This window comes from Schistosoma haematobium, chromosome 3 (assembly GCF_000699445.3).
Source record: "Schistosoma haematobium chromosome 3, whole genome shotgun sequence".
Lineage (NCBI taxonomy): Eukaryota > Metazoa > Platyhelminthes > Trematoda > Strigeidida > Schistosomatidae > Schistosoma > Schistosoma haematobium.
This window is the reverse complement of record NC_067198.1, coordinates 28,634,515-28,660,076: the sequence shown is the minus strand read 5'-3', so window position 1 is coordinate 28,660,076 and position 25,562 is coordinate 28,634,515. Positions and strand designations below refer to the sequence as shown.

Genomic DNA, 25,562 nt, shown 5'->3' with positions numbered 1-25,562 from the left:
CCGGAATGGTAATCTAACCATTCCCGCCTCTAGACAGTTTAGACTGCCACAGAGACATGTAAAACCCTATTGCCAGGAGTTCGGCAATTACATTCTCCAAAGATTTCACAGTTCTGAAATAAATATCGTCAAGACTGCTAAACTTCTCTCGTTTGAGACTTTGAAGTAATCTTAAGACAGATTCTTTCTCAATAACCACAATATCCATAAACAAGTCGGCATCGTTAGAATTAATTTTTCGTCTCACACTGTTGTCGATAGAAAACAATATGCTAAGATATTCTGCTAGAAATTCAGCTTTTGAAAAACCACTTCTTGGCAATCGCAATAAGATCCCACCAATTCTCTGATTTCGACTCCTTGTATACTGGAACAATCTTTTTGGACAGCCTTTACAATCCCTCATCATCTGTTTTTCGTCTAGCCTTACAAACGCTTTGTAGGCGTCCTTACTCTTATGATAAATGGATGGGTACTTTTCAGAGCCCGTCGAGATGAATATACTCCGATACTTTTTTCTACGCTTAAGAAGTTTCTTAACATGCTTAGTCATCTACAGTGGACAGTTATTTGGTCTACGTAGTACTGAACATAGTGTAAACAGGGACTTAACTAAACTAACCGCACCTTTATATACAGACCATTCCTTTATTATTGATGCACTAGTATTCAGTGACCAGCCCGTTGTTACAGCGCAATCCCGAATGACTGGTTTACTTTCCCTTTACACATTTGGGCTTGGTTTAGTCTGATCGTTTACGACGTAACATGGTCTAAACATGAATCACAATAATACGTGACGCCGATTTGTCAACAGTCGAAAAATATTTAGATTGGAAAAATTCTTGGTTGCACAAGTGATTACTAAGTCTAACAGAGAACATTATTGGTTCGGATACATGCTGTAATAAGGCATACTTCACTACCAGCATCAGGAGCCTACTATCAGAAGTTTCCTGATTCCGCTGTGGCTATCTCTGTCCAAATAATATCATGCCCATTGAAATCCAATATAATGCATCTGCTATTTTTGTTTCACAACAGAATGTGTTTTAGAATAAAATCATCAGCTAAGGAAATCGAACTATGGTAGACGAAATTTAGTAAAGATGCACAGCATTCAAAAGAGAGTCTATGAGTTCCATTGTCATGATATTTACAAACAAAGGAACAGATGTTCATATTATTAACAATGCATATAAGGACACCACTATTCCTGCATCTATTCGTGTCACTTCTCATGTAGTTGTATCTGGATAATTTTGGAGTAACGTCAAAGTCATGGACTAATAAGTCCATAAGTTTAGTTATCATAAACTACGATCATTTCCACATAAAACTCTTAAAAGGAACAACCTATCCATACAGGTCTTGGTGGCATTATCTTTCAAGACATGTCCGCTCAAAAATCCACTAAGTGGAGACTCTCCTCACCAGTTCATCTTCGTCCTCCCAGTCTACATAACGCGGTCTCTTTTCTTACCCTATCTTCTAGAAATATTTCAGGTCTTAACCAAACTTCGGTGCTATCGTAACTTCCAGTACCGCTTAATAAAAAATTTCCAACCTAGGATTAATTTAAGAATTCTATCTAGTTAAAATTCAACATTTTTGTTGATTCTCTTATCAATTTTTGAACTGAACTCATCTAGGGTTGTCTGACAAGCTAGTACGATCGGTTTTATCCGGGTTTTCAGGTACTACTGCAGAATCATGACCACCAATATCCAACGTCACCTCATTCTTTATTTATTTCAAGAGGGATTTTCCTTTCTCATGTTTCGCAGTTGTGTCCGGCTCGTCTTATAACAGCACATACTACATTGGTGTAATCTTCGTTGTCAGTACTCATGTTACCAATTCGGCCACCTTCAAATCTCCTGTTGGTCATATTTTATAACCCACGCCTAATCGATATACCTAAGGATTTCAACTGTTAAAATACTTAAGATTGACTCACTCACTGAATACAGTTCTTGATGCCAAAAATTAGGACTACAACACCTTTGGAAAGGAAGGTTCATGTTCAATTTGACTACCTACTTCAAACTCCGCAAAAACCATACTCATTCCACACGTTATTTAGTATTTGCCCAAGACTCACATGAATACGAACTTCGAGATAAAATATCAACGGTCAAAGTTGAGAAATACCAATCATAAGCTCTAGAAAGCTTCTTCCTCATCAACCATGCAATAATATGGAACAGTCTTCTCTCTGAAATACGCATGGCAGATGGACTACATACGTTTTTATGACTTCTTGATCAAGCACTCACTTGCACTGATCTAGCACGAACGAACACATATGCGTCCCATTCAGACATCATAGGCTCTCTACATGTAGAAATCAAACTGGACTCCAACTTCAGTTTACCTTATTTTCCTACTTTGCAGTTGTAGTAGATACATTTTCCTCCCTAAATTTTCACTTGAAGTATACAGGTAACTCACTGAGCCTATCCATACTGCTCAAGTGAACTCGGTCGCTAAGGGACGCTCACTACTACTCTAAAACGTTAAGAGAACTGCACAATCGACTGTTTGCTACCAGTGGTCTTGCATTTACGGATCCTGTTACTCATCAACCGGTTAGCATAGCACAAAATAACAGCACACATTTAATGTGAGGTCCTTCTTGTCTATTCTTCATCAGCATTTTACTCTCCTGTACATTATGTTGACCTACCACTAACTTTAATTTTACACACGTCACCTTATCAATAACCCATTTATTTCTATACTTTTCTGCGTGAAACACAGAGGATTGTGTGAGGTATGATATATATCCAAAAATAAGCTTAAGTGAGCTTAACTTCACAAAAGGAGGAGGTTGGATTTACTGGCCAGCAAGCATTGATGGTGGGCGCGATGATTCCAATTCACCCATGTTTGTGGGGCAGAACCTTTTGGTTGTGTCAGGCTACTTACGACTAAGAACAAGTCAATCAGTCTGTGATATTGGGGTAGTTCTCCAACGCTCACCATTCACACCTATGTTTCCAATGTTATGCTGGATTAGCTATTCTGTTAAGACAAATTACAACATGCTAACTCGGACTTTTGCATTAAGACTGTGTGGTTGGCATCGGATGAAAAGAAACTAAAAAAAATCAGACTTTAAAAGATATAGTTACTAGTTTTTCTTAACACATTACTCTCTATATGCACTTTCCGTTCTAATAAACAGCGTTCATTGTTCCAACCTTGGCCTCCCTCCCTTCACTTGAACTTACTCCACCTTGGTAAATATCACTACTCATTGTTCTCTATTACTGCAACCTCTCATCTGGAAGCTCTGATCGCATTTCACTCTAGCAACTGGAGCAAATATGAATTTAATCTAATCATTTATCATACCTCTATCTGTCCCATTACAAAATGTTAAGCAAGTGCCTTGCCATTCCTCTGTTTCTCTTTTTCTAAATCTTGCTCTGAGGGCACAGCTATGGAACTTATGACGTCTGGAACAAACTTGATGTAACGACTGAACTGCCGGTATTCGCGAGACTGACGAACCAAAATTTATTCGAAAAGGCCAGACTACGTTCTTCTGTATAGCATATAAAGCGTTTTTGAGATACTCGTATTTAATTATATTAAAACAAACGCTGCGCTCAATTCAAACGGTTCTAATTTAGAAAATAGAACAAATTATATCAAAAATACAGAATAACTCAAACGGTACAACCTGTGCTATACAGTCAGAAGTTTCTTTAACGCAAAGTGGCGCGCTAAACAGTAAAAGTAACAGTAAATACCAAAGGGTTCGATGCCTGAGAACCAATAAAAATATTTCCAACAGATGGGATCAGATATCTGTCTGCGGGGATTCCAGCAACCCTCCCAAGCAGATGGTCATAAGGTTAACAGCCATACACTGAACAAGGCCGTGACCTTGAGCTTAGTTTAACACAGACTTACTGTCAATAGTCCGGCAACACGAAATCACATTATAAAAGCTCGGATGGGGAAGACTGGAGGACAAAAGCTGTGGTTAAACGAGATCTGAACAGAGGTTAAAATACACAACAGGGATAAGAAACAAATAAGTAACAGTACTGTCAAACAAAAAGGCAGAGGAGGGATTTTCATCGTTCTCCTTCCGTTACATTTGACGTAAGCGTTTTCTCAACGTCATAGTTCACAACAAGCTCTCTACAAATCTACTATAAAACAATTATAAACCTAAAAAGTTGCATTGCATAAATACTTAGCACGACCAGAATTCTAACCCGATTGTGCCGAGACTGGATCTGGTGTGTAACGTGCACGCGACACCACTTTGGAAAATATTTTGGAGACAGTACTCGGTGTAATACTAAATCATAAATCTAATCATTGATGGTCCAAGTCATCTGCACGAATGTACTGTTAATCAATTTTACTGATTATATCTAAATAACGACCCTACTTGTAAAGCATACTGTGAGCCAATAAATGTTGTAATTCGTAGATCACGCCTGTAAAAGTGGTGTTTTCCTGCCCTTGCAGGAATACATTATTATCTAAAATAGACAATCTCGATATGTTTTTCTAGCAGTTCCTCATTTAGTAAACGGCTCAGAACCTTGTCAATCTTATCAGTGATCCAGCGATACAATCATTTGCAAAAGTCATCAGAGTAAGCAGTAAATAAAATTTCCTGCAAACCAAAAAGTTCATCCTCAAATTTGCCACAGTATTGGCGAAATGTCACTAAATTGTCATAGACGTGAATTGGGAGTTGTACTCCTTATGATTACACCTTATGCTCTCCCTGATAGTCATTACTTACTTACTTACACCTGTTACTCCTCGTGAAGGAGCATAGGTCGCTCACCAGCATTCTCCATCCAACCCTGTCCTGGGCAATCCTTTCCAGCTCCTTCCAGTTGTAATTCATCCTTTTCATATCTGCTTCTATTATCCGACGTAATGTGTTCTTTGGCCTTCCTCTTTTCCGCTTCCCTTCAGGATTCCAAGTTAGAGCTTGCCTCGTGATGCAGTTTGACGATTTGCGTAATGTATGTCCTATCCATTTCCATCGTCTTTTCCTAATTTCCTCTTCAGCTGGAAGTTGGTTTGTTCTCTCCCACACAAGGCTATTGCTGATGGTATCCGGCCAATGGATGTTGAGTATCTTGCGTAGACAGCTATTTATAAATACTTGTACTTTCTTGATTGTGGTTGTTGTAGTTCTCCAAGTTTCAGCTCCATACAGTAGAATTGCCTTGACGTTCGTATTGAAGATTCTCACTTTGATATTGGTTGAAAGTTGTTTTGAGTTCCATATGTTCTTCAATTGTAGGAATGCGGCCCTTGCTTTGCCAATCCTCGCCTTTACGTCTGCATCTGAACCTCCATGTCTATCGACGATGCTTCCCAGATATGTGAAGGATTCTACATCTTCCAGAGTTTCGCCATCAAGGGTGATTGGATTGCTGTTCTCCGCTTTGAATTTGAGGACCTTGGTTTTCCCTTTGTGTATGCTGAGGCCTACTGATGCAGAGACTGCTACTACATTGGCTGTCTTTATCTGAATCTGTTCACGTGTACGTGATAGGAGGGCTAGGTCATCTGCGAAGTCCAGATCGTCTAATTGGTTCTGAGCTGTCCATTGTATTCCGTGTTTTCCTTCAGATGTCGAGGTCCTCATAATCCAGTCGACCACCAGAAGAAAGAGGAAGGGAGAGAGTAAACAGCCTTGTCTGACTCCGGTCCTTACTTGGAATGCATCTGTCAGCTGTCCTCCATGCACTACTTTGCACTGTAGTCCGTCGTATGAGTTCCGAGTAATATATAGACAATCTTCTCAGGAACTCCGTAGTGTCGAAGAAGTTTCCATAATGTCCTCCTATCTACACTGTCGAATGCCTTTTCATAATCAATGAAGTTGATGTATAGTGACGAGTTCCACTCAACTGATTGTTCGACGATGATCCGTAGTGTTGCAATTTGGTCTGTGCACGACCGATCCTTTCGGAATCCAGCTTGTTGATCTCGAAGTTGGGCATCTACTGCATCCTTCATCCGGTTCAGCAACACCCTGTTGAAGACCTTCCCTGGTATTGACAGTAGTGTAATGCCTCTGTAGTTTTCACACTTGCTCAGATCTCCTTTCTTTGGAATCTTGATGAGGTGTCCTTCTTTCCAGTCCATCGGCACTTGTTCCTCCTCCCAAATCTTTTTGAATAGAGGGTAAAGCATGCTTGTGGTTACTTCGACGTCTGATTTCAGTGCTTCGGCTGGTATGTTGTCGGGTCCTGCTGCTTTCCCGTTCTTGATTTGTCTGACGGCCATTCTAATTTCTTCCGTCGTTGGTGGGTTGACATCTATAGGAAGATCTGTGTGTGCTGCTTCGATGTTCGGTGGATTCATTGGAGCCGGCCTATTCAGGAGTTCCTCGAAGTATTCTACCCATCTGTTTCGCTGTTGTTGAATTTCAGTGATTGGCTTGCCTTCTTTGTCTTTGACCGGCCTCTCTGGTTTACTGTATTTCCCTGATAGTTTCTTCGTTGTATCGTAGAGCTGTTTCATATTTCCTTCTCTAGCAGCTTTTTCTGCCGTCGTTGCTAATTCTTCCACGTATTTCTTCCTGTCGGCTCTAATGCTCCTCTTCACTTGCTTGTTTGCTTCTATGTATTCAGCTTGTGCTTGGACTTTCTCTGCTCGTGTTCGGCTGTTGTTAATTGCTGTCTTCTTGTTCTTCCTTTCTTTGATCTTGTCCAGTGTTTCTATAGAGATCCATTCCTTATGATGATGCTTCTTTAGGCCCAGAACCTCTTGACACGTTGAAGTCAATGTTTCTTTGATGCCTTTCCAGTTGTCCTCCATGGTGGTTTCTTCTTCCTTCAGTAGATCTTGAAAGGCTTGGAATCTGTTGTTGAGAGCTATCTTGAATTCATTGAGTTTGTCAGTATCTCGAAGGAAGGCTGTATTGAACCTTTGTATTGCTGTTTGTCCACTTGTCCAGTTCTTTTTTAGCTTCAGTTTTAAATTGGCTACAACTAGGTGGTGATCTGAAGCTACGTCAGCTCCTCTCCTGGTTCTCACATCTTCCATTGTCCTTCGGAATTTTTTTGATGCAAATATGGTCTATTTGGTTCTCTGTAGTGTGGTCCGGTGAGATCCATGTAGCCTTGTGTATACGTTTGTGTGGAAATATTGTGCCTCCTATGTCTAATTTGTTGAATGCACATAGATTTGCAAATCTTTCTCCATTTTCGTTTCTTTCTCCCAGTCCATGTCGTCCCATAATATCTTCATATCCAGTGTTGTCTATTCCGACCTTGGCATTTAGATCTCCCATCAGAATGGTGAGGTCCTTTCTTGAGCATTTCTCTATGATTGACTGCAGCCGCTCGTAGAATTGATCTTTAATGTCGTCGTTGCTATCATTGGTGGGTGCATAACATTGGATAATATTCATTAAGATCCCCTCCTTCTTTGTTTTGAATGATGCTTTGATGATTCTGGATCCGTGGGATTCCCATCCTACAAGTGCATTTCGTGCTACTTTGGACAGCATTAGAGCAACTCCCTGTGTGTGTGGAGCATTTTCCTCTTCGTGACCGGAGTATAGCAGCATCTCTCCCGTAGCTAGCCTTTTCTGTCCAGCTTGAGTCCAGTGGGTTTCGCTGATTCCCAGTACTGCCAAGTTGTATCTCCTCATTTCCGTTGCTATTTGGCTGGTCTTCCCGGTTTCCCACATTGTTCTAACGTTCCATGTACCTATAAAAATTTTTGCTCTGGTTGTTAGAAGGGGCATCGGCCTCGTGGCTTCCGAAGGAATTCGGCTTTCACCATGAAGCGTCATAATTCTTCTAAATGAAGACCTTCTAACTCTCAGGGCAGAGTTAAAATGGTTTGAATTATTTTTTCTGGTAAGCGTTTTTTTAGCGAGTTAGTTTTCTACGGGATGGGGACGCTAACCCCATGCCCAACCCTCCTCCTTTACCCGGGCTTGGGACCGGCAGTAACTCTAGAAGAGCTACAGGCGGAGTTCCCTGATAGTCATGTAGGCAGCATTCTGCGATCACCATCGAATAAGGAAATACTTGGCTGATAGCGTACAAAATCACGTTAGCTATTTTTGCCTAATGTAAGCTTTACCAAATCATACAACGTATAATCGCTCTATTTCAAATAAGTCGGATTTTACCCTGTAATAATTTGAACTTGGGAAAAACAAACGCAAGTTTGCCAGCCAATCGTCTTTCAACACTGGACAGGGGCGGTAATTTTTTATTCAACTCTCTGATCCTACATCAGATCACGGCTCCAGTGATGTCACAAAAATTAATAGCCAAGCACGTGAGCGACATTTTCATTCAGACGTGAAGGAGGTTAACAATACCAAGCCAAAACATTCACTCATGATCAACAAACGCACTTAAGTAAACAGGACTCATTCTACTTCACCGATCGACCAAAATTTAAATGACAAACTCAGGTCTCTTATTTTGTCCTGTGCTAGGGAACCTTACTCAAAAGTAGTGATTGCGAAGAATAAAAAACTCCCTAACGACGTGACGTTTGTGAGCTAATCGATACTGATCCGATTCAACACATATATAACACATGCTGAACTGCCATTGGTTTTGCCTAACTATTCATCGCTTTATTTATAACCACTACATTCTCACAATATCCCACGCACTTTGAATAGCACCTATTGGGCTTTATACCCTCCTAATTAATCGTCATTCGCTTGGTAGCTAATACAATGTCAAGCATAGATTTGCTGAGAAAGCCTTAATTATTTTCTGGGCGTTTTAAGCGATTTTTCGCATATGGCTTTATATTTTTTATGCGTGTACGTGTTCTTCTTTACCAGATTTCTTCCTGCATACATTTTTGTGACAATAAATCCTTGTCTTAGTCACAGGTGCAAAAAGAGAAACAACAAAAAGAGAACAGCAGAAAGTGAACAACAAAATCTGATCTCTAGAATAAATGTATTTCAAGGCTCAATATCATATTCAGTGTCTATCACCTATAAAGCCTTGAAAAACATCTTGTTGTTCTCTTTCTGAAATCACTAAACGATTTTATGGCTCAAGTAAAAAATCATTGTATTAGATCTTCATGCGTTTCCACAGTTCGAGGTAAAACGATCCTCAAACCACTTTGAGTGGTAAGAGAGTTTTTTTCACAGAACGTAAGGTGTACTATGCAAATGCTCGCAGCTTACATAATAAGATGAAAAAGCTCAAAACAGGTGTGGTCACAAAACCCCTATGTCATTGCCATCTCAGAAACATAGTTAACATCAGAAGTGTATGTAGTGAAATCCAATTTCTTGGTTTCATGCCTTATAGGGCTGATGATCTAAACCGTAGGGATTGTAGGGTTGTCTTATACATGAAAATTGCCCTAACTATGCGGGCCGTCGAGACAATGGCACACGACTTAGAGATATGTGAGCTGGTTCTCTTCAGGCTGAAATGTTAACGACGAGATATTGAATTAGTTGTGGTTTACTGCAGTCCAGAATGTGTGGTAGATGACCTTCTACGGGACAAACTTAAGTCCAGGTGTGAAAGGAGTAAAAGGCTTATGATAGGCGACTTTAATCCACCGTTTACAAATTGTAGAAACTTAAAAGTAGGGTCATTAATGATGTAGTTTGGTTACAAATCATTAGAAACCCCAATCGCCTCAACTTTATTCCGGCACATTAGAGATCCCACTGGATATGACCTGCACTGAGATTTTTTCTATTGTCTTAATCTTGGTTTATCCAGGGCTGGCCGTACCTCTTCTTCTTTGAGACTGTCCGGTGTATAAATGGTCAAATTACTTGATTGTATAACTGTCGGGAATGAGTCCGTGCCTCTTCTACTGTTGACATGAATCAGTTATCCAGTTTTCAGTCTACGCTGTGGAGATGAGCGCCTTCATGTCTGCCTTCCATGTGTTAGAACGAACCGTCATAACTATTTGACAGGCCATCTAAGACATGAACTTGAATAAGATGACTGCCTGATCACTTCATCCTAAAGGTGATAGGAAAGTCATTTGACTGACATTATCCGTCTGTGGAGGTTAGGTCCAATATATAAACTACAAAACTCCTCATCTCTCTTCATTATCTTGGAGATCTGAAATAACAAAAATTGTCAGGAAAAATCAGAGGCTATTACAAACTTTTTTGGGACAAATTTCACTCATCAATCTATTCTAGACGAAACATTAGACCCAAATATAAAGTCAAAAAATCGTCTGCTCACTGTAAGCTTTGATCAGGACGATGTACTTAAGGCCTTTAACAGCTTAGGCACAGAAAAATCAACAGGAGCGGATGAACTACACCCTAAAATCTTGAGACAAATTGCACTATGTATCGCTGCTACGTTTACTGCTTGTTCAATATGTTACTTGGCCAAGGTGAGTTGTTTATGTACGGGATGAATACAATCGTCACTCCAATACATAAAACAGGATCAAGACAATTCCCACTAAACTACATACCTGTCAGAATCACCAGTGTCGTAGCTAAAGTACTGGAAAGAATAGCCAAAATATCGATGTCATTCGTAAAGCCAACAAGTTGTTAAAAAAGCGAAAAACATGGTTTCCGGAAAGGTTTAGCTTTCACAAGTCTGTAGTGACACGCAATCCTCAAAGCTGAACAGGAGACATTCAACATTTAACGAGGGAAAAAACCCAATGATGACGAAGGCGGGGACAAGGAATTGAAGGAGTTAGAATTGATCGGATAGCATGGCTCAACGTTTCATGCATGGTCGCTCTGTACAACTCCCTGTTACTCATATTAAATATATGGTCCCATCTCCAGCCTTAATGTGTTCTCCATCATACGTTGGTATTTGTTACGATACAGTCAGTTGGTGTAAAAGATGATGTGACTTCCACGTGAGATCTTATAGATTAGGCAATTATATCATGGCAAATCTACAATATTAGTATTAGGTCTATTATTAGAGCAGTACATATATCATAATAGACCATAATTCTACATGTCTACATGCATTTTGGGGATACAAAGATGAATAGACACAGCATGTGGGAAGTGCCTGTATCCGTGATTCGGTCTCACAAGGGTCTTGTGATGACAGTGGGTCGTGATCCTAAAATCGCGGTCCACTTCCAGGAGGTTACAGCTAAAGGGTTCCGAACACTATGTTCCCTAACACGGAAATTCATCAAGTTTGGTACTAACATGTTCACTACAGTATATAAAAAGTAAGTAAGAACTAAGCTTGAGAACTGCGTTCAGACTGCAAGCTTCTAGTTGAAGGGTGACTCGAGTAAAGAGCGAAGCTACATGTACGATTTCAGGACCAGCGTTTGTCATGTAATGAGCGGCTTTAAAAGCTAGATCTCATTACTCTGTCCTACCGCAGATTGATAGGTGGTCTGATTTTGATGTACAGGATACTAAGAAATGATTTTGGGTCTAATATATTCTCTTCTTTTCTACCTACCAGATCAGGGCAACTGGAGTACATAACTGAGTAGAAAAGCCAAAAACGAACAAATTAACCATGGCATATATGTTTTCATGGCTATTCATGAAGTTCAAACTAGCAGATCATGGAAGCCTCTGTCGGAAGCTTTTGTGTTACCATCCCCTGTTGATTATTTCAAAGGAAGATTCAACGACTACTTTAATTCTACAGGTACAAAAAGGGGTTTCAGTGTTACTTCTCCATCACTTCTATCACCATCTTGATTTGATCTTTAATTAATGGTAGTAATATGACGGGTATCGTTACCTTGCCATAACCAAAAGCTCGCCTCCAAAAACAAATAATTCTCTGATTTCGACTAAAAAACTTTGGACGTTTCGACCTACACACACTGACACAACTTCTACTCCTTAAGAGTTGTCAAAAGCTGGAATTCGCTGCCGGCCGAGCTAGTCCAAGCGACTTCTCAGGAGTCCTTCAAGAGGCAACTTGACCTATTCTTAAGGACCAAGGACAGCATCGCACTATGATTTACCAATTTCTTTTCCTCTTTTATTGTTAACATACCTAGGTTCCTGCCTGGAGGATTTGGTGATCCCCTGCTACTAGACACGGAAGCCTGTTAAGCGAAAGCTTCTTCTATTCCGTCCACAACCATTTGAACCATTTGAACCATTTGGACTGGCGCTGGGCTTGATTTTCCGCGCGTTTGCATATTGTATGTGCCTTTTCTGTACCTAATTAGGCTCATTGATGTGAATATAGATGAATAACTTTCGAACCTTTATAAATAGAATTAGTTGTGGACCTAGATAAGGTTTCTATTCCAATGCATAATATGGGACAGAAACCTTATCTGGGTCCACCACCTGCCCAATCTCCCTATTTTAGGGAAATCTTCGAAGGCCACGGCCATCTATCGTACGATAAGCTTAGCATTTTTAGAGTTTCATTTGCACAGAACTCTTTTCAGGAAGTCTATATTCTCTTATAGACGGGAATTGCGTCCGAGATTGATGTCCCATCGCTAGCTAGTTTATCATCGATTAGGAAGTTTCTAGAACCGTGTTATGCACACAAGCACCACGTTCTTGAAGCATCCTTCACGGCTTTCGTAATGGCTTGCGTAGTATCTTCACCTGTCTAATTGTTTACGACTTCATCTCTAACTATATTAGTGGACTTAGGTCCTGATTTTTGGATCGTGGTAACTATGACATTCGGCATAGTTGTAAAGTACGATGAATGACCAGCAGTGACGAATTTCTGATACCAGCTAGGTACTCCTTAGTTTGTTTGAAACTTAACTGAAGTAGTTCGCTGTCTTATGTTTAGAGTAGTTTATCTACTCAAATTTAAGACGGGTTAAAGAATAAAAGTCAGTTAAACGCAAAATAGGACTTGACATGTGTGTACATCGGTTCAAGTCACCATATTCCATTAGCACAGCAAGATCAAATTGTCAGAGCAAATTCGAAAGTAGTAGAGGCGATAACTGTATTGTTGGAAGTAGAAAAACTAGCCATCCAACATGCAATTTTAGAATTACTGGAATTATAAAGAAATTTAGAAGACCAGGATCTGATGGAAGACTAGATAAAAGTACCTTCGCCATTGCGGACGATTTAGAGACATGTTATTGGAAAGAGTAAAAGCCAAATGTTAGTTCTGTTGGTAATGGTCTGTTGATTGATCTAACACTGAGTACATGTAATGAAATAGCTGTAACCATATCCTAAGTGAAGTAACTTCACTTGCAGATGATCTGATGGTTTCCGGACTTTTGTATCTCCCCAGGTTTAATGTGTTCTATAAGGATAAATATGATTGTCGAATGGGAAATAACTATTAAATTGTTTGAAAATGGCGATAATCACCTCAGGTCCCAGATGTTGTGGAAGGGTTGGTATTCGGCTGATTTGTTGCTATACACAGTTTTTAAGGTCTCGGAAAACTGCTCTCTAAACCTATTCCAATTCATTAGAGTTTGTCAGTCATGGGGTAGCTGAGTGCATACAGTAATGGAGTTTACGAAAAGCATATACAGTCTTTGCATGTAAGTGGCTAAATGCTGCACATATAGATCAAATGATCCTGAAAGTTTTCTGAGTTACTGATCGACAAGTTACAGTGGTTTAAAAGCGTTGACTTTTCATAACTCTTAGATCACTACTTGGACAAAAAGTAACTTGGTGTTATTAAATATGTACTTATGAGTACTTTGATGGTTAGCGTGAACCATGTTGGAAAGTACCAACGATATCTTTAGCTCCAGAATTCAGGCTAGTTTTGTTATTTGGCTGTATTTTCTGGACCTTAATGCTGCCGTCCTGGTTTGACGTCTACCTCCATATCTTGATATCTTTGGTATACAATACAATTTATGAATGCACTAAACCAGGGAGGTCAATTGCCTGTAGAAATTTGCGCTCAGAGCCTTCACCTGGATTACTCTATTAAGTAGTGTTTTCAAATCAAACAGCTTTTAGTTAACCTACTCTGTTTTCATCTAGTTTAGAAATACGTCATCATGGCTAATCACCACTACAGTTTTTTTCCTTGGCAGTGATTCAGTGACTAATTGTGTCTTCTTGGGTAGTTCGTGTGTAAAGACATTTTGAAGGTAGTTAATCCACGGGGAGCAGTGTTTACTTGTACAATTGATTGATCACTGAGTAGTAACCAGTGTCATGCTTTCCTGGTCCTTTAGTGCTGATAGAAAACTGTTAGTAAAGTCTCAGTGTAGTCACCGTTTACCTCTGACTGCCTAACACCAGTTCACTTCTTCTAGGGATGCGTCACTACATAAACAATCCCGTTATTCCACTATACAGTTATTTGGGTGTTCTATACATCTCCCCTTGAGGGTTCATAATTTGTACATTAGTTTATTACTAAAGTCTTATTGAGTTTTTAAACATAGTTCTCAACGGTACATCATAATTGTTATTGACTATATGTCCTGTGTTTTTCAAAGTATTTCGTTTGTTCTTGGGAGGTTTTTATGTGATAGTCAACTGATCTATCCCCTCTGGCATCGGAGATTTTTTTTAGATCAACACACCATTATCAGCTAGAATTGTCTATAACGCCGTTAGTGAGTAACGGAATTCAAAATCATGTTTGGTGACACCATTTGCTGCAGTCATGAGGTCTCATTCCATCTCCCGAGACTTAAAAGGTTAGATTACTTATTTTTAAAATCCAGGACAAACTACTACAAAAGTAAGGATTTAATATGCAAAGCTGGATAAAAATATCCGTCAAATTCTCACTACCTTTTTCGCAACACTTAAGCAAACAATGTTCGTCGGCTCTCTATTAAATTTCAGCACTTCTATATAAATTATATGGTTTATTGGTGGGGTAACTTGTTCTAGAATTGGCATATGTTTTCATTTAGTAATGACCATTAATTAATGAACGGTATCGTCTTAAAGCATGTTTATTGATGACACGCTTAGGTTTCCAGTTTTCAGTAGCAGGTACTTTCAGTAGATTGATTTGTTATGGTAGTTATCTAGCAAGAGACAAATACAACCGATGTCCGTAGGTATGGTAAGCGCTTTTCACCTTCTAGAAACAATAATTTTAAAAGATTGCCGGAATCCTGTGCCTGCACCTACTTTTGGTGAAAAGTCATTAGAAATCGTCAAAAAACTCGTATACTTTGGTAGTTGTGTGAGCGTTGGTGGTGGGGTGAGTAACGATCTGGGCTATGTTCGATGCCATCGTAATGTTAGTCTGGTTATGAAAAACCGGGTCTATAACGTGTTGGTGAGAAGAGTCTCGCCCTATTATTGAAACATGACCTCCTAGTTAATGGTTTGTGACTATTCGATCCCAATTGTCACAGGAGGATTTCTAGCATCCAGCGACAACCTTATCAGTAATGCCGAAGTCCGGGATGTGTTCTTGGGTTCAGTTGTGATATCTCAGTTAGTTTCACTACTTTGGAACACTGACCTCTGTCTTGGACGTGTTTTACGAATGTAATCTCAGCAACTTTCACATAAACTCTGGGACTGATTGAAAGAAGCGGATAAGTGGTCAGTTTATGAAACGGCTCCAGAGTCTGTGGAGAAACTGTATAGAAGTGGCATCCGTTAGTCCATTTGGACTTGCTTCCGGTTGTAAATTCGGTGCAACTCAGTGGTTTAAGACGTCGGACAGGTCAATGTAGCAACGAGTAGAGATAATTTTGTAATTTTCCCTCACATTCTTCATAAATGTCAGAGGAACTTCTTTAACTGAAATATTTTTGGTTTGTTTCTTTTGTATTGTTAACCGGGAAAAACTGTACTTTATGCGGTTAATTCTACTTTTGGTTCTTTATTGTACTAGATTTTACGTGCTTAAATAATGATAATAATGACAATAAAAGCGACACATGTTGGGATTAGAGAATTAGGTAGCGGTAACCTAGGTGAAAGAGTGTTTAAAGCATTTCAATCAGTACCTGATATCGGTCTGAATAGACGTTTATTGATGGTCTAAGCAGTGTAACCAAGTACTTGTTTTCTAACTAGGTTCATTCTAGTACAAACTCACCTATCCTTTTTGTCCCTTCCCATCCTAACCTTCATTCCTATTCAGTACTTTTCACTTCCCGGTTTTATTCTTATTTATATTTCTTAAGTTCGGTTTTCTGCTGTAATTAGCAGTACTGTTTTTTACCCTTGCTTTTATTCTGTCGATTTCCCGCCTCTGTTCATATAAAGTGTGGAACTAATCCAGATTTGTTCATTTATTTGAATACATAAATATTGGTACAAAGAGTACCAAATACATATACTCCACATGATAACAATGAAACTCTGAAGAAATAGATAATGTAAAGTGCGTATAATAAAAAAATGAACAACGAACGGAAATTAGTATGAGTATGATATAATAGGAGAAAGAGTTCAGTTAGGAAAAAGAATTCTTTCATTCAAAGAATTGACCATTTTTATGAAGAAAGTTACAGCAGGACCGCCACTGGCTTCTAATCTGTGTCTAGTAACGCACCAAGCCATTTTGTTGCAGAATCTCTGGGACCCCAACCACGGAGTCGTAAAGGACCAACAGAAGCCAGTCATGTACACCTTTCTTTCATGTCGCTGTGCCCGAACACACGATGCCGAACTTCTACATTACTAATATGGTATTTCACTGGATGTCAACAATCCTTCTGAGACAACGATGATCAAACACAGAGAGTCGTCTAACATCCTCAACTCGAAGAGGTCAGGTCTCACAAGCATAGCACCAAACTACTCACCGATGCATTGTGAGTCCGATATTTGACAGCCAGACTAACATAACGGTGTCAAAGATGGCCCCGATTGGCATAAGTCACTCTGGCTTTCACTATACGCAAATCGATCTGATCATTCACGCCACCACCAGCACTTATACAGCTACCCAGATATACGAACTTCTCGACTACTTCTATCTGCTCACTACCCATGGTGAGTGCAGGATCAGGGTCCTGCAAGTTTTATAGAAGTACCTTGCACTTCGAAGCCGAAGGCACATACCATACCTACGGACACTAATTGCCAACTGATTGAGTGCGCATCGCATAGCTTGGGTATTACCGCACAGTGAGACAATGTCATCCGCATACTCAAGGTTGAGAAGTCTTTCTTCAGGCAACAGACTCAATGACCTGCTCCGACCATCAGGCTTCTCGGTCCAGATTTATTGTAGGCAAGTTACTTAACTTGTGTTTAAACAACAATATCAAAGATATTCGTCATCGTTTCTCTCTTTATTTAAAAATCCTGTTTTATAGTTTGCATCATGAACTGGTCTTATACAATCGTTGAAAGCCAGAAAACACTAAACTGTAATCTCGTCGCATTATGCGGTTTCTCAACTGTGCGCACTCGTGATTCTAAATGTGGATTTGAACCCAGGATTTCCAAGTTCTGTTGCGAGTGTTTGACCTTTAAACCAACTTCTTGCAGTTTTATGTAATATATCAAGTCTAAACATTTTGGTACACAAGGCATGTCTGTCTTGATATATGAATACGAAATTAAGTGATTGTTACAGTTATATAGATGGGAAATCAAATATCCGGCACTATGTCAATTAATTTGTGAACAATAAGGCCGGTACAAGTTGACCCATAAAAAAATTAAATTTCAAATGCTAACTGTTGATTATTTCCTGAGTCCTATTTTTGTTATGTTTATCGTAAGTGCTGTTTTTCTTGAAATAAGATGTTCTGTATATCCAAATTACAAATCGCCGGTTACTAATGTCTTTTTTGTATAACCCTAGCCTTCAACTGATCCATACAGCTCTCCAGACATCAAGTAAATACTTCGTTACACAAATTAGGCGATGGAGCCTGTTTATAAGCGATTGAATGCAGAAATAGAAAAAGCACAAGGTATCCAAAAAGAAATACAGAAGATTTTCCAGCTCCATCGTCAGTTATCTGCCCAACTTTCTGAAAATGAAAATGTTATTGAAGACTTTGGATTATTAAATGAATCCAATGCTATATACAAACTTGTTGGTCCAGTTTTAGTCAAACAGGACTTATCTGAAGCTAAAGAAACAGTCAGTAAAAGGATAAGCTACATAACATCTGAAATGTAAGAACTCAGTTGTCATATTCATCCGGCATTTTAGAAAACGTCACGATGACAGGATAAAAGAACTGGAAAAACAGCAGGAGAATTGCCGAGAACAGATAAGCAAATTACAACAAAAACTTCAACAAGAACACACAAAAGCGGCACTAAAGGCTTAGTACAACAGAAGACACAAAGTTATGTGAATGATAAAACTCTAGAATTTTCGCTACTTTTTCTGCTCAAAAAGAGTATAATCTGCATTCAGTCTAGAAAACCGTCATAAGTCTGCTAGTGTCATCCTCATTTTTTGTATTTGTAGCGGAAAAAAACACTCGGGAATCTGGTTTTTTGATTACTACAAAATTTCGATGGAAAAATTTATCTTGTCACCGTTTTCACGCTGAAAGCTAGATTTGTTTCGAAAAGTAGTTGTTGTGTGGACCTAATCTCCATGCGTACTGTGTGTAGTTTTTGGATCAAATGGAGGGAAACTTGGGGACGATTCCCTCCAACAATTAAGAGAAAACACACCTAGATAGCTGTTGTATCCTACCTTGAAGCATCGTAGCTCCCCCATGATCCCATATAAAATGGAGTCTTGGACTATCAGCTTTCTTCGTAACCACCATACTTTCAAGCCACTACTCGAGAATTCGGCATTGTACCTTCTTGGCTTTCGTCAATATGCAATATGCTATAATCCTCGGATTAATGCTTTTGTTGAACTGCTTTGACAATTTCGGCCTGGTTAGCTCTGTAAGTGTTAAGTTTTCATTAGAAAATTTGAAAATGTACCTCGAAACTAGTTATCAAAAAATATTGGGTTGTCATTTAACTAGGTAGATTTTAATTCAAGGAATGATAAACTCTCAGGATTTACTTGAAATATAAAAACGGCAATAAAACTGGTGTACTTTGTTCAGTTGCGCTACTACTGTTTAATAAGCAGATAGAAAGGAAAACAAACAAATGATATGATCAAATATTGTGTGTTTAACAGAGCAAAGGCGACAAAAATACCTTAAGCATCATCCTATTTGTATCACTAATTTTATGTTGTGGTGGGTCTTCATTCCCATCGTGTATTAGAATGTTTTGTGTTACTAATATCTGGTTCTTGATCAGACGGGCCGACAGTGTTATGTAGTGACAACCTAGCTTTCCCAAGCAATAGCAAACAAGTTTTACATTTGGTACTTTTAAATAATGTCATAACTTTGTTTCACTGATATAACTCGCGGATACCGTAGGCCATTAATATCATGGACATTCCTATGCTCATTGTAATTCCTGCTTCGGTTTGTGTCCAATATCATGTCCCGGGAAGGAGTCTCCGTCAATATATAGTCTTGTTGTTATTAGGAGCAATGTCATCCGATTTTCCTTCGAAATCCGCTACTCAACTCAAACAATATCTACTAGTGGTAGCTCTGAAAGACATACATGTAGCAACGACAAAAAGCAAACAAACTCCACAGAAGGCTAAAAACTTTAAGCGTTCGTACAGGTCAGTGTTTAGGTTTAATATTATGTCAGGGTGTGTTTGTACATTCAGTACCCTAGAAGGTTGAGTTATTAGTGCGAGACTCGACTGCGCAACTAAATACTATTGATTAATTCCAAATAAATTTGTTGCTAGAAGCTACTACCAGGAATATCAAGGACGTCTGATGATCATAAGAAAGAGTGTGCTAGTTCGGTTAGCCGCAATCATAAAATCGTTTGCATTTACTTGAGTGATATGGGGGCAACGGTACTTTTATATTATTGACAAGTGTCAGTCGTTTTAAATTTGTGGCAGAAAGAAATAAACTTTATTGGACATCCCATCGTCCTACAAAGCCCGTAGTTCCTTAGCGCTTTTTATCATGTTCATGCCCTCATTTTTCTTGTCTTCCAAAACAGAGAATTTACGAGGACACCAAAAAAGTTCATAAGCCGAGAACAAATTACTTGTCAGCTGACTATCGACTTTCCCATCGAATCATCAACGAGTGGAATTCACTACCTCAGCACGTGGTTGAGGCTCCATCCGTCGACTCTTTCAAAAGAAAGTTGGATCAACTGAGAGACCACCATTGTCAGGACTAACATAGGCCATCGAGCCTCCTGTCCTTCCCAAACTGAAACCTCGATTTTCTCCGTATTTTGAAAGTACAGTAGACTGACTCGACATACAAAATAGTTGTATTCACTAATGCTGGTGTATGAGATTGTCGCGAATCGGCCAGTTGTTCAACCCTCTAAACGTGCTAAATATCTGAAGTTCACATATGTATGATAGATGAACATGATTAGCTACAAATCCGAGTGGGAGGTGTCAAAGCTCATACATTCTGCTGGTAGCTATTGCACTAATCATTGTCATCGTATGCTTGGATGGTACTGTTTACACCCAGCGGAGAGGATTGGGATTGTGTTTGCATCAGAGCTAAATTTCACGGGGGTTGACCTCAGATGAAATCACAGGATATGTTACTAGGGGACATTGTCTAACTCTGAAGTACTCCTTCGAGATGGTAACTAGAAATTCCCGAAATGGTGCAAGTTAAGGCAGGTAGAACTAGATGAGCACGAATGAACGCATTGTATTTGTAACTCGTAGTAAGCGGTCAATCAAGTACAAAACAATAATCAGTTAGTACAAATACCACAGGTGGTTAGTGGATACATTTAAAACAAATTGCCTTCAGTGGGCTCCATTCAATGGACATTAATTGGTTACCGTGAGAATCGTTAAATTAGTAACACGTAGTGTAGTCTTGAACGCATTTGTAACTAATATTATGGTGTAAATAAACACGTATTGTTGTATTTAGTCATTTTGTCGCTCCCCAAGATTGAAGTATTGTAGATTTTGAGCAGTTTGTGTTCGAAATGCGCTGATAGATGTTTCTATATAGTTTGTTTTATTTCACAATCCTGGAGACGTCTTGTATTTTCTTCCTTACATGGCGGAAAAAATCTCAACCGTGTTGTTGGCTGATTATGAAATTATCCAATAAAATAAACCGGTCACATATATGACTAGGAAAAAGTAAAGTTCTCCGAACCTCCATTCGTTCCGTGTGCTGCCTTGAATCATTTTGTGTAGCTGTTGGCGCATAACTTTGTTTACAATATTTAGTACTAAAACTACTACCTTAGTAGTTATTCTAATAATCTCATCTTACTGTACCAATGTGGAAGTGAAAACATTCGTCCTAGGCTCCGTCTTAATTATAACTAGCTGACCTATAGGTTTAGAGAAATCGTATGTGTCATCCCTCGAAAATAAAACGTCCCATAAAGTTTGTCCTTCTAGTCAATTTATTTAGGTCCGTCGAACACTATTATTAAACTTTGTCACGACCCAAGTAATCTAATAAACATGCGCTTTATACCTCGAAATAAACATCGTACTTTTATTACGGCTCAGATTAGTTACGAGTTGTTGAATAATCGGTGATGAGATCGTTGGAGTTAAAGTTTATTCGAAACTTGATTGATAGTCTAACTAAAAGAAAATACTTAAAATAATTTTAATAAGATATGATTGTTTTATTTTTGTTGTTAAATCCACATATTTCTGTCATTATCTCACACTGACTGAGTCATGTATGTTCATGTGGTTTCTAAATAGGAAAATTATGTTAAGGTTTGTTAAAGTAAACTCAATTGCCTACAATCAACTCAAATATTACGTCTTTATCTAAAGCACATCATTTATGTAACTGTTTACAAAGAAAAATATTTTTTTACCAAACAACCCAATGGTCACGTCAGTTGACATGAATGTAAGTCTTAGATCAGTTATTTGAATAGATTTTATAATATTTACATTGCCAAAATATGCCAGTGTACGTTTGTACGACACGAAATAATAATAAGCTTAAGCACATGATTAAACAATTGAAGACAACAAAAATACGAACTGTCTGTACCTCTATTATACTGACATAAATCGTATGTTTATTTACACTGACTATGAAAAAACAAGTACAGAAATTTAGAACAGAACAACAAGTCTCATAAATATTTAATGGGAAGTAGCGACATATTGGGTCAGAAAATGTTTTTCCTGGGTTTTTATGGTTTCCAAGTCGATGTGAATACGTGATAGGTGTATGTGGAAATTATTTACGTATGTATTTCATAGTAAACATTATTATGAAAATATTAAACAAAGTTGATAATAATCTAAAATCAGACATTTACGAAATTATTGTGTACTTTAAAGTTCAAAAGAAACTCATCATAACATTCGCATGCATCACTTGGTCAATTTCTACCAGACACCACCAGTGTAGGTTCTCGAACATATGTGCGCTGACCTAGGTTGCCATATCAGATTAGCATGACAAGATGAAAATAACAGAAAAAAGATAAGATCCCTTTGTCACAATTTAACAAGTCTCTTAATACACCAAGAGTAACGTAAATCAATAAAAGGTAGAATAAATGCAACTTCCCCAAGATATCTAGCTGTACAATCGTATATATATATATGAAATTTTTTTGTCAAAGTACTAATTCCGTGAGGAAATGCGAACACGAATAACCAATATGACGTAATAGAAAGATTGTAATACTAGATTACGTAATACGAATAATAACAATAGATTTAGTGAATATAATAAGATGATTAAAATGTTTTTGTTACAATAATTAATGGTCATAGAGGTTTAAAAATAAATAGGGTGATATGATGAGTACTTGTGGATAAAACCATGAGAATACAAGACTTAAGTAAAGGGGAATGCAGTAATAATAGTAATGATAAAATAATATTAAGGCCAAAGTAGTTGCGACAGGAAATCTAGTTGTTCCGTCCCAAAGGAAAACCCTTTTTTTGATCTGGAATTTAAGGGGGATTGAGCATCTGACGTAATCAATAATCGCCTAACGACAGCGATTAAAAGAACATTTAATGCAGCGAAATTGCGAATAACCTTCACCAATAGGGACTTATTTTCTGTATCCATAAAAGATAAGCTTCCGCGTTTGGTTGCCTCCATGTGCATCTACTAGTCCACCTGCTCTTGTGGAGCAAGTTACATTGGCCGTAGCCAGCGCTCGCTTTCAGCTCGAATACCAGTTTGGTTCTACAAGGGTGAAGGGAAAGCAGTTAGTTCTATACTTGGATACCTAATCGACTGTAATCATTTTACGGATCCACAGTTTGATTTTAAGGTTGTTTATATAATTCGTTCAAATCTACCTAGATATTTTCGTATCTATCTCCTAATAAATAGTCGAAGCTCTTACCATCCATGAGCTCAAACTAGAACTACGTGTACAAAAGAAGTACGTCTTATCGTTATCTTGGCCCTAATTAATATTATTTTTATCATTACTATTATTACTGAATTCCCCTTTACTTAAGTCTTATATTCTCATCGTTTTATTCATAAATACTTATATCACTCTATTTATTTTTAAACCTCTATGACCTTTAATTATTGTAACAAAAACTTTTTAATCATCTTATTATATTCACTAAATCTATTGTTATTATTCGTATTACGTCATATTGGTTATTTGTGTTCGCATTTCCTCACGGAATTAGTACTTGGACAAAAAATGTTTATACATATATGATTGTACAGCTTGATAATAAATTCGCTGAACTTCGTGTTTTTTAATTTTTAATGTTTAAATAGGAATATGTTATCTTTCAGTTGGAAATATATGATTTCGGCTAAAAATATTATCGCTCAATGTGGAAAATAATTAATTGTTATCAGGTTATGACCACGAACACAGTTACGTATGACAAATATATACATGAAAAAAACTTAGTTCTTACTCTAATCTAAAATATATGGGATAATTGTATGATCTATACATATCGTAGCTTACTGTTTGTAACATCCATCAGGACAGCATACTGGTCCACTGTGATGCACTCAACTGTGTCTGTTTACGGTTTATCAAAAGCTAGTGAGAAAGTTGGTCCGTTTAATTTGCAAAGACGCAACATGCCTTACAAAAGAATACCTTACAATATATTCACCACTTACTAGACGAGTCTTATGTTGCTGAATCCCAGGCAATCTTAATATCCATCCCGAAATCAATCATGTCTAATGCAGTTGACTATACATGCTACCGGATACAACATCTAAACAATATCAGTGGCTAATTACTGTATTATAGTTCCCTTGTTTAAAAAACTGAAAAGTACAACAAATAAATACTACAAGGGTAAGAGAAGGCTGACATGAGTTAACCTGCGTGAATCTTAATTTTACCTAACAAGTATTACTGAACCAAATTTCTTATTTCTATATTCTCACTCCCTTTACTTTCCCTACGATAATTATATCTACTAAAATACAGTTAGGCTATGTGAATGGTAGCAACCGACACATCAATAGTAATCAACAAAGTGGGTTAGTAAAATCCAGGATAGTTATTAGCTAGTGAGTGAATCACAACATACAGGCTGGAACATATGTGCATTGGTTCAAGTAAACACACTCGTTAGCACAGAGAGGTAAAATTGTCAGACCAATTCCCAGAATATTGTAGGGGTAGTAACAGTATCAGTGGTAACGGGAAAGATTAGGCATTGAAAATGCTATTCGAGAAAATGTAAATTAGTGGAATAAAAACAAAGAAAGCTATGAGGAATTTAGAATTTTAAGAAGACAACGAACTGACGCACCTGTACCATCACAAACGATTTTGAGCCATGTCATCCAGTCTCTAACCATAGGTTACGATAACCACGCAGACCCCGACCAGGAAGTCTACACTTGTTGATATAACTCAGCCCAACTGTCAATGACTTCATCGACTGATGCCACATTTTGGTCTGACCACCCCTAGAATTCTTCCAGCCTACTCTTACACCAGAAAAAATCGCCCTTTGCGGTAGGCAGTGGTTGGGCATATGTAATAGCAGGAATGTTGGTCAGTTCAAACATGACTCAGGTACAACTGACGATATAAACACCGGATTATTGAAGGACAAAGTAATCTTATGACTGGAGCAAATACCAGACTGGTCAGTATATGTTGACGTTTAGTGTCGATGAGATTATATCTATCAAGTATTCTAAAAAAGTAAATAAATTTAATTTCCAGGTAAATAACTTTGGATAATGAATGATATATTACATTCTATACGTGCAAATAAATATGTATATACATATAAGGATTTATACAGGTACTTTATTGTACGTAATACAACTTAAACAGAAGTGAAACAAAAAAATAGTTCGATGGAAACATCTATAAGTCAATGATTTTTCAAAAAACGTAAAGTCTTATACTGCTCATCATCACATAATAATGACATGCTATGTGTGTGTTGGAAAGTAGATAGTACTTAAGAGAATCACTTATTTATCTAAAGTAGTTTAATATTGAATAGTATAGTTGGTTTAGTACGATTTCAGAAAGAAGACAGCATAAGACATTCGAATGATTAGAAGGAATCTAGTTTGGTTATGTATAATTGTGTAGTATTACTTTAGATATTTCACAAATGAGCGATTGTACTACCTATTATGGTAGTAAGGAAGTAGATAGAGTTAAAGATGCCATGCTAATAAACCTATTATTTTGTTATCCAAGTTATTAT

The 25,562-nt window shown here is 38.0% G+C and overlaps 1 protein-coding gene across 2 annotated transcripts; it reads left to right on the top strand.

The window, feature by feature from the left end:
- Positions 1-11,509: 11,509 nt before the first annotated feature.
- PFDN6_1 (Prefoldin subunit 6) lies at positions 11,510-18,369 on the top strand (the record flags this gene model as incomplete). 2 transcript variants are annotated; one of them, XM_012941039.2, is made up of 4 exons in its annotated part: positions 11,510-11,627; positions 15,016-15,116; positions 17,751-18,010; positions 18,048-18,168. In XM_012941039.2, 4 exons carry the CDS (start codon positions 11,510-11,512, stop codon positions 18,166-18,168), a joined length of 600 nt encoding a protein of 199 aa, XP_012796493.2. The 2 variants fall into 2 exon arrangements, with proteins under 2 accessions (XP_012796493.2, XP_051069500.1); XM_051213512.1 differs by lacking the exons at positions 11,510-11,627; positions 15,016-15,116 and adding an exon at positions 12,083-12,172 and having other exon boundaries at positions 17,691-18,010; positions 18,048-18,369.
- Between the last annotated feature and the right edge of the window lie 7,193 nt (positions 18,370-25,562).